Below are 10,155 nucleotides of genomic sequence, written 5' to 3'. Positions count from 1 at the left end.
AAATTGTTGATAAGTGTATCGGACATACCAGTGAACCAGTTTATCTCAGTGGAGCAGAGCATTGATAAACGTTAATAATTGACTTTGTGTTTACACTGCAAGGACACATTCAAACAGCTGCTGTGACAAAGGCCAATCAGCAGCTATAAAACAAGACTAGGGTCCAGTCTCAGTGTCCACACTAAAAAACATCACCTCTTTGTGTAGCAAGATCGCTTGAGTGTGAGGGATCGTGGTAACAGAATGGTCCCATGACAGAATTTCATGATATATTATGTGACATTAATTTAAAAAAAGCTTCATTATATTTCTTACTGTTGTGTTATGAGACTATTTATTTGCCATGTTTACATCTGAGCCATGGAGTTTCAGGGACTGACTGTCTGATTTGGAAGTTTTTTGCATTTGCTTGATGGTGCTAACGAGAGAACTATTCCTGAAAGAAATGACAAGAAAACTTGTACAAGAATATCAGGCGCATTGAAGAATAAAGGTGGTCATGCTAATTAGTGGCTTTCAAACCCTGCAGAATTGCTTTATATACTGTATTTCAAACTGCAGAGAAGGACCACATTAGTAATACTTGGCATGAACAGTGGTAACTGGAATGGGCTGGCTCTTAGTACATCACTCACCACCATATCTCCAACAAGCACAAAGCTTCATGATACTTTGCCCCTCCGAGGGCCTGACCACACCTCCTACAGCAAGCAAGAGCACCTGCTGTCTCTGCAGACAGTGAAGTGAATGAGTTAGTTTCAGACCAGGGGCAGTTTTAACACTTTTAACATTTTCCTTCATAACTCACAGGTCCATGGAAATACACGAGTCATCTTTTGACTAAAAACTACACAAATATGTGCAGGACTACTAATATGTTTCCACTAATAAGGACAAAACAACAAAATCTATTTTAATGCACGGAATCAAATAGTATCCATAAAACCAATTCTATTAACCATCTGTCTCTTAACACGAAGCAGTCTTCTTTGTGACCACATTACTGTAGTTGCGTCTAATAATGTAACTTTAAAAGATGTTCAGCCTATAAATTTTAGATGTCGGGTATTGTAAGGTGTGGGTCTCATTTACTAAATGGAGTGTAATAGAGAGTGAGAGCAATCCTGAAATGGTGCTCATAGGTATGGTTAGTTTTATGGGTAATTCATATATAGGCTTTTGTTATTAACACAGGTCATTTTAAAATAAAGTGCAAAAAAAAAAAGATTTTGGGGGGGAAATTAAATAAAAATGCACAATTAGCATTAAGTTGCATGAGACAAACATTGTTTAATCAATTTGAATGATTCATTTGAATATTCTCTTCCTTATAATTTGTGCCTTGAGAAAGGAACACCCAGAAAAGATCAAGTAACAGATGACTAAAGACATTTGTTTTCCTTTAGCTGGGACAGACTCCAGCCTACCCTGATAAGCATAAGTAGAAGGGAATGGATACAGATGGAGAACACAGAACAGCTCTTATCCATAACACTGAACTTTATTTTCCTGATCCCTCCAAACTTTATTCATTGTCCAGGTGGTACATTCGTCCATACAGGCAGGTGGTGACCAGGCCACCCTTCATGTTTGAATGTTTCATGGTCACTTTCCCGTCTGGAGCTTTCTGCAGACTCTCGGGCTGCTCCAGGAACATTCGGCTTGTCAGAATAGATGGGTACACGTATTTGGTGTCAAAGTTCCCCGCCAACAGGAAGTCCATTTTTGACTCTGCTTCTTCTACTACTTGTCCACAGGAGTTCTGATCCAACCCTGCACAACGGACTACTGCACAAACCTGTAGATATTTGACATGTAACAAATAAAAGTCAGCAGGGTCCTGGTCAGTTTCTAAAAGTTTATAAACATTAAAAATTCTTTCATTCCTACCTGCAGTGCATAACGTCCATCAACGGTGTGCAGTCCTGCAAATGCACCGAGAGCATAGAGCTCTTTATGGTCTTGCAGTAACCACCTGTACTGCAGGCGGCAGCAGAAAGTGCCATTGCACACTTTAACGTCACCTTGTGTCTCGTTTAAGAGGACAAACGTAAACGGGTCGTGGAACATGAATGAGATGAAGGTGGAGTGAGAGGGATGGACCGAATCAGGAGAGTGATCATCACAGCTGTCTTGATGACAGCGTCCAGAGTCTGTAGCCACTGATGATGCAGACTCAACACCACCAGCCTCCACCTCTTTGGCTGCACTTTGTTTTACCTCCAGTGGCTCCAAAACTGGCACTCTGGCCACCAGCAGCCTGCCCTCCTCTGGGTCTCCCTTCCAGGCATGGTGGTAGGTGGCAGAAAAGGGGGTGTAGATACCGCTTCCTTTCATGATGCGTTGATCATTGCGAATGTTGGCAGATAGTAGAGTGACGTTGGCACCCAGACTGAATGCACTGTGAAACTGAACTGAATCCAGCAGGGGGAGCGCATTCATCCACGCTGTTGGAAAGATCAACTGACGCACACCCTTAAAAAGCCACAAAGAAGAAACGATGGATATCAAAGTCAATCCCAACAATGTTGGATATATATTCTGAGTGCGTATGTGATTATATTTTATACCATCTCCACCAGCACCACTGCAGGATCATGAAAGAGGATGTCAAAGCAGATGAAGAGGCCAAACTTCCCAGCAAAAGGTGTATCAAATGTTATGACTTCAACTTCTGGAGGTGTGTCAAAGGATTGCTCAAAGAAAAGGTTTTGCTTGTGGTAGCGTGCAATTAGAAGGCCGTCTGACCTGTATGAAAGAGGATATTTTACGCAGGTCACTAACAGCTCTTTTTCACTGATGCAGTCAGTTCAGGATATATTACTGAATTATATTTATGTCATAACAAAAGTGCGAGCAAAAACATAATCCGAGCAAATCATTTCGGGCACAATGAAATTCCTCGCGCGTAAATTCGACAACTGTGCGCGTGGAACTCTGCAGCTGCACACACAAAGAAGCCATCACACACACGAATGTCTGCTCTGCGTGCGCTGCTGCTGTTTCAATCTGTGGCAGGCAGCTCTCTGCGCTCGGAGAGAAATCCTGTTCGTGCGAATCAACTCACTTTTAACTTTGTTTGAAGGCGGAGCCCAAAGGAGGATGGGTTCCTAATGAGATTATTCAGTTTGATGGACACTTCAGGCTGCTGCGTTAAACCGAGTTACACTGTGGCAACGACAGAAATGTCGTTTTAAGCCATATTTGTTTACAATTTGAAAAGTAAAGTTTGCCAAATTAATTATCAGTCGTTATCGTTGCTGTGCAGCAGTGGAAATACTGACAACTGTCACTGGATTATGACTATGGTCATGTAAAACCAAAATCAACCCGCTTTGCTTGGAGAAAGAGAAATGTTAACTCTAAACCAAAGAACACAATCGCTACAGTCAAGCACAGAGGTGGAAACATCTTGCTTTGGGGCTGTTTGTCTGGGTACAGGACAACTTCACTGTACTGAGGGGGCAATGAACAGGGTCATGTACTGTAAAACCTTGGACGATAACCTCCTTCCTTCAGCTAGAACATTGAAGATGGGTCGTGGATGGGTCGTCCTGACATGACAATGACCCAAAACACACAACCAATGCAACAAAGGAGTGGCTGAAGAAGAAGCACATTAATGTCAGGGAGTGGCGTAGCCAGGCTCCAGACCTCAGTCTTATAGAAAATCTGAGGAGGGAGCTGAAACTGCAGATTGCCAAGCAGGAGCCAAGAAACCTAAAGGATTTCAAAGCTTTCTGTATAGAAGAGTGGGCCAAAGCCCCCGCCTGAAATCTGCAAACTTGGTAACCAACTACAACAAATGTTGTACCACTGCTTGCCAAAAAGGGTTTCTTTGCCAATCATAAAGTTTTGCTTGGGGATAAAATATTTATTTAACTTAATGCCATCAAAATCAATTTATTACTAAATATTTTTTCTGGATTTTTGGTTGATAGTTTGTCTCTTTCCATTCATTTGATTGGATGTGACCAAAATTACACATTCGGCAGGGGATCAAATAATTATTTCCACCACTGTAGTTGTTGTATTCAGTGTAGCTGGTATTTCTTACAGTAGCTTCTCCAGTAGCTACTGACAAGAGAAGTTTCAACTTTGACTCTGTGGTATTTTTGGCAGTCGTGCCAACATTTTTTGATGGAAATGTGGAGAACTGCTCTTTTATTTAGGCACAAGCACTGCATCTGTGGACAATAAGTCATAGAAAAATAAACCTTTTATTTGTCCGTTCTCTAGAAATCCATATTAAGAGTTAACATGTACCTGAAAGCCACATTTGTGTTGAACTGCCAGCGCCCATCAGGAGGACAGGTGGAGGAGGGGCTGGTCTTCAGGGGACAGGGTTGCAGGTCGGGCATGTTGGCCACCAGGTAGAGGTTGTTACGACGAGCCATACAGCTCAATCTCTGGAGAACCTTTGAGTCACAAACATAATCAAATATGATGAGATTCAGACACAGTGAGATGTTGTGAGAGTAGAGTTTTCTTGCCATCACAAAATCTAAATATATGATTGTGAACCTCAGTGTTGTTGTGTCTTTCCGGCTCTGTGCACGGATTCCAGCTCTCCTCCTGAGGGTTGGGAATGGTTTCCAGGTAGCCAATGATGGATGACCGAGTGAAGTTAAACCCATGAATACCATCTTCTGGAAACACCAGGATCTGGGCACCCTGAGAGTGAAACGAAGATGACAGAGAGATATGAGATCTGTTGCAGTAACTTTTGAGTTACTTATTTCTACTTGCTCAAATGTCACACTGAATTTAACAACATAAAGTGATCTGTGTGATGATGTTCATCAGCTCTCCTCTCTGGATGTCTTTTTAGTTGCCTGTCTCTCTCCACGTTTGATTCCATCTCTCTCACTCAGGTATTCTCTCGTGAACTTAAAGTTAAAGTCAGAGTTTTATAAACACATTTACATTCAAACATTTTACATGCATGTATGTACACACACACACACACACACACATATATATATAGTTGTGTGTATACAGACATATATACATATAGTTTACGATATAGTCTGCTCCTATGCGTTATGGCAGGACTACACCTCTGGTAGTGACAGTAAACTTCATACAGGGTGAAGCATTAATAACTGTCGACCAACAGCTATAAAGTGATACTAAAGGGTGGACAGTTGTCATATTAGAGCATATGAACATCAATTACCAGTTCAGTAAAAAGTCAGAGATAAAGGAAGCCTTACTGTAAGGCTTTGAATCATGTTTGTCTTGATTTTCTTCTGCAGTAGCCTTAACTATATTAATTCTTGTCCATTACAAGTTCATTCATTTGAAGAACATCTCAACAGAAGTTGCTACAATTCATTGAGTAATGCTATCATGTGACTAAAAACATGAAACACAACATTTAAATGTGTGCATACTTGCTGGGCTGCCCGGGCTGCCTGCTCCTCGTAGATATCCAGGTTTTTCTGCATGTGCTGCAGAGCTTCGTGGCGGGACACGGGTGTGCGGGGGCCTGGGTTCAGGATTACTTTGTGCTCGTACACAGCGGCAACATATGATGAGTCTGCAGTGGAGTCCGTTGGACTGATGACCAATGCCAAATAAACACTGACAACAGCTATGACGAACAACATATTTCTTCCAGTTTGCTTCACACGAGGCATGCCGGCTGTGCGCTAACACACACTATAAGAAGAGGGCAAAAGTCGTCCACGAGGCACGATGACTCAGCTCAATTTTCTAGTTAAGATGTTATAAGAAACTCCTCGTGCCAAGCAGAGTGATTTTCCAAAAACAGACCCAAGGATTTGTTACATTAGCTGGAAAATTGAAAAAGAAAAAACAGAGCAAAACAACTTTATTTAGGACATTACCATACAACAGAAGATTATTTTGTACCATCAAGACTTTAAGTACATGCAAAAATAAATAACAGCACTCAAGGTCAGATGATTAGAAACTTTAGTAGGCCGGGCTCTGTACTGTGATTGACCATGAAACCTGACTGGAACTTTCTAAAAAGGTTTTGTTGTAAGTGAGGACAAAGTTAATGAAGAATGACTTTTTCCAAAACGTATGAAAGGAATTGAAGTTTAGAGATATGTTGATCATTTTTAGCAGAGGCTGAACAACCACCTGCCTGCTTGAAGACAGATGGCATAACACTAGTAGACAAAGAATTGTTGATGATGGAGAGGATACTTGGGCCGATTCCCTCTTTGCATTTGTGGCTGCCATCTTTGCAATTTCTCTTTCAATCGTTGCATTTTCTTTTTTGTTATTTCATTTTCTCTCTTTTCCTCTTCTATTCCTTTTTAAATTTCTTCAAGGGCTCTTGGATTTCCAGGAACTTCTTCTTTGCTGTTTCAGTTTTCTGTTTTACAATGTCTGTGTTATTGTTTACTTTTTGATTTTCCATGTTTGCCTCTTCTAATTCATTTTTTACTTATTTCTGCTCTCTCTGGAGTTTCATTAGTTCCATTAGTTTCATTAGTTTGATGGTCCATGTTTATCTTTCCATTTCCTTTCTCCCCTCTTTCAGTTCTATTTGTACTTCTTGCATTTCAATCTTTGACTCTTGGGCTTGAGTTCTGCCACCTGTTCTTGCCGCTATGCTACTTCAGTTGCTTTCATTGCCTTCTTTATTTCCTTTTTGTTTTTTTTCTAGGGCTCTGTGAACTTCCTTCATTTCCATCGTTTCCTTGTCCGTTGCCTTCTTCACTGTTTCACTTTCCTTCTTTACTTTTTGTATTTCTTTTATCTTCTGCTTCAGTGCTCTCTGGACTTCAGTCATTTTCAGTATTGCTTTTTCAGTTGTCTTCTTTGCTATTTCCCTTTCCTTCTTTGCCTTCTGGATTGCTTTGTTCTGTTTTTCAGTTCTCTCTGAGAAAAGCTCACTTGTTTGAATTTATTTGCAGTCACAGTTTTAAACAATTCTGACAGTAAGCAGCTTTGATATAATTTGACACTAGATATCAGGTTTATGGGATTTTATTTAAAGGTTCCAATGAGGCCGCCTGCACGGCCACAGATGTGCTAGAAGCTAGAAGAGCTAGAAGCTCTACTCACGGAGAAACTTGCTAAGCCTAGGAGGAGACAGGTATTCCAGCCAAAGCTGCCATGACATAACCTCACATACAGCTCAGCCACAAAGTGAACTAAGTTGTTTAGTTAAAGACAGCATGGGACCAAATGCACCGAACCAGCCTGACATTTCTTCCTCTTAAGTTCAATGAATGGATGGAAGTTAAATGACTACAAACATAAAATCATAAAAGCCGCTAGTACCGACACTGGAGTTCCCTGAAACTGACTGTTCATTGTACTGAGCCTATATATAACGCACAGAGCTACCTGAGACACTGCACTGAATTATTGTTTCTATCTTAATGACTCCACCTGGCTGGTTTGAGTTCAGATATTCTGCTTTTTCCTTTCGGTAGATCAAAGCATCTCGTGTTGCTTTTGCTTCCATTTTGATGGAAGAAGAAGAAGAATGCTTCAAAGAAGTGGCATTCATGGTCTCAGTGAACAGTGTGCCAATCGTGGTCACACATTGCACGTGATTTTCAAAGCAGCATGCCTGTTCACTGCAACAGTCAATACATTGATAAAAAAACTTTGAAATATATATTGCTGTTTAGAGATGTGTAATGTTAGTGCATGCTAAGGTTTGTTATTGGAAATTGTTCAGTTCTGTTCTCTATTTTGATGACCACCTACACCACACGATGCTGTTTGAAAAAAAATGTTGTTTTCAAACTATTCCTTAAACTATGGACATTAGCTCTAGCTCTATGGACATAAGGCTGCAGGTCTCTTAAGTAAGCAGCACCTGATTCAATTATCAGAAGGTTCAATAAGTCTGGCAGTTATTTTTTTGTGAGTCAGGCTTTTCCTTTTATTACCATATGCACCTGTATAATGAGATCTGGCACTTCACCAAACTGAATACGGAATATGAATTCAATATACCTTTGGGTGCCTTGAAAAGCGCTATATAAATCCAATCCATTATTATTATTATTATTATTTAGATCGGTAAGTTTACATTTAAAATGAAATTGCAACTTCTTTTGGAAAGAAATTTCCTCATAGAAATAGATGAAATAAGACAATATGTTTTTATTAATGGAAAATTGTTAAATATTTATCACAATGTTTTTATGTTTTCTGTCGATCTTTGTCCCTCCCCCCAAAGACCAGCGTTTGTTCCGAATGGTAAAGTACAACTTTTATTTTGAAAATACCAGATAGGAAACATTAGGGCCATGACCTGGACCCACTTTGCTAAATCCGACCTTTCTTCAGCCAGTGAAAATAGCATTTGTGTTAAGTCTCTAACTTTGTTCTTCATTTGGGCGAGTCATTCAAACAAAACCGGAACAGTTTCCGGTTTATTTTTCATGTTTGACGTTTCTAGGAGTTTATAACCAAGGGCATTAGCATTAGCATTAGCAGCACCCTGTGGTACAATGTCAACAGGAGGAGCAGATGCCCCCGTGTCCAAACCCAGCCAGATGTTTAAGAGCTGCTGGAGCTGCAGGCTTATCTCCGGAGGTGGGCTGATTCTGTCCGGAGCTTATGTGTTTCACGCAGCGCGGAAGGTGATGCGGCAGGGAGGACCCACCTCAATGGGGACAGTGGCACAGATCACTTTCGCTGCAAGTAAGTCAATCAGTTTTCTGACTGTTTGCTGCATTAGGAGTCTTTTAATGAACAAATGCGCACTTGTGTTCAAGGTTTGGCTGCCTGGGGGATAGTAGTCATCACGGATCCTGTAGGAAAAGCGCAGAGGAAGACTTGAGGACTCTTTAGAAAGCGTGCGTGTAAATGAGCTCAGGACTGCGTGGGGTCATTCACCGGACACCGAGGCAAAGACACTGCTCTGGACAGCCTGCAGAGACCTGTAATGACAGTGGATGTGTGCTGACGTTGTATGGCTGGACTATGTACTCTACTGCTGGAAGCTGCTGACTTCTTAAATTAAAACAACTATTTGTCTATATGTGTGAGTTTAAGTCTCTTTGTCAGCATCAGACGTGTTTGGTAAACAGTGTTGTTAAAGTTACTAGAAAAAAGTAATCAGTAACTAATTACTTCCCCCAAAAGTAATCCCGTTACTTTACTGATTACTTATTTTCAAAAGTAATTAATTACTTTATTTTTATTTTTTTTTAAAAATTACAATTAAAAACTGTTATCAGTTTTAATCTTAGCTTCATGCATCAAGTAAAATTAAATTATATGCACCATTCTCTGTCTCTAATTACCGTTTTTGCGATAGTAATCCCTTACTTGTTACTTTAAAAAAGTAATCAGATTACAGTCTGCCCATCTCTGGTGGTAAATAATGTTGACTCGTTTTATTACCTGCATTAAAGACTATTTATTATAGTACAAAAATGTGAAACCAATGGTGATGCACACTACTCGTATGTATACTCAGCTCTCATCATTATGTTGTCACTGACTGACCTTTTTCACTCTTTTTAAAATGTCAAAACAGAAAAAGCACGGTTAAACTGACAGTGGGTGCATGAAACCGTGCCATTTTGCATCTTGGTTCACTAGTATATCACTGGAACACTACCTGGAGATTACAGTTCAAAACCTCTGCAGGTAGTACACAGTTTGTGACTAAATAGTTACTATAAAAACAGTGAATTAGGTCAAACTGCCTTGATGTCTCAGGACAACCTCCCAAGTATTAAAAACAGTTCAAGTCTTGAGTCGACATGGTGATTATCAAAAAGATTACTGAATTAACTCTGTTTAATAAAGCACATGACCCTGATTTAACTTTAACTTCTGTAGCTTTCTTGTCAGTTGCTGCTCCTGTGTTTGTTTTTCCATACTTTGCATTTGTGTTTTTTGCTGCATGTGGCAGCCATCTGTGTTACTGATAAAGAAACAGTGCCCAAAAGTGTCAGGACTGCACTTATCACTAGAGATGGCACGATACCACTTTTTTATGTCCGATACCGATATCATAAATTTGGATATCTGCTGATACCGATATGAATCCGATATAGTGTGTTTTAATCAACAAAACTGTTTTTTTTAAAATATCTTGCTGCATTTTGTATAAGTTCATACTCAAGTTTAAAACAACAACTACACTAAAGCTATTCTGTTATACCTGTATGCAAAAAAAAAAATTTCATAGTTCAGCAA

General features: G+C 40.0%; 1 protein-coding gene across 1 annotated transcript; it reads right to left on the bottom strand.

Annotated features, from left to right (window-relative positions):
• Positions 1-1,270: 1,270 nt before the first annotated feature.
• On the bottom strand, positions 1,271-7,820 carry LOC113015016 (biotinidase-like). The gene is made up of 6 exons (XM_026156905.1): positions 5,397-7,820; positions 4,525-4,674; positions 4,267-4,418; positions 2,571-2,748; positions 1,891-2,475; positions 1,271-1,798 (listed from the first exon to the last, which is right to left on the bottom strand). The coding sequence occupies exons 1-6, from the start codon at positions 5,640-5,642 to the stop codon at positions 1,526-1,528; spliced, it is 1,584 nt and encodes a 527-aa protein (XP_026012690.1). The 5' UTR covers positions 5,643-7,820; the 3' UTR covers positions 1,271-1,525.
• Positions 7,821-10,155: the final 2,335 nt, after the last annotated feature.

Source organism: Astatotilapia calliptera, chromosome 22 (assembly GCF_900246225.1).
Source record: "Astatotilapia calliptera chromosome 22, fAstCal1.2, whole genome shotgun sequence".
Lineage (NCBI taxonomy): Eukaryota > Metazoa > Chordata > Actinopteri > Cichliformes > Cichlidae > Astatotilapia > Astatotilapia calliptera.
Note: the sequence above shows the minus strand (reverse complement) of the source record. Positions and strands in the feature narration are given on the sequence as shown.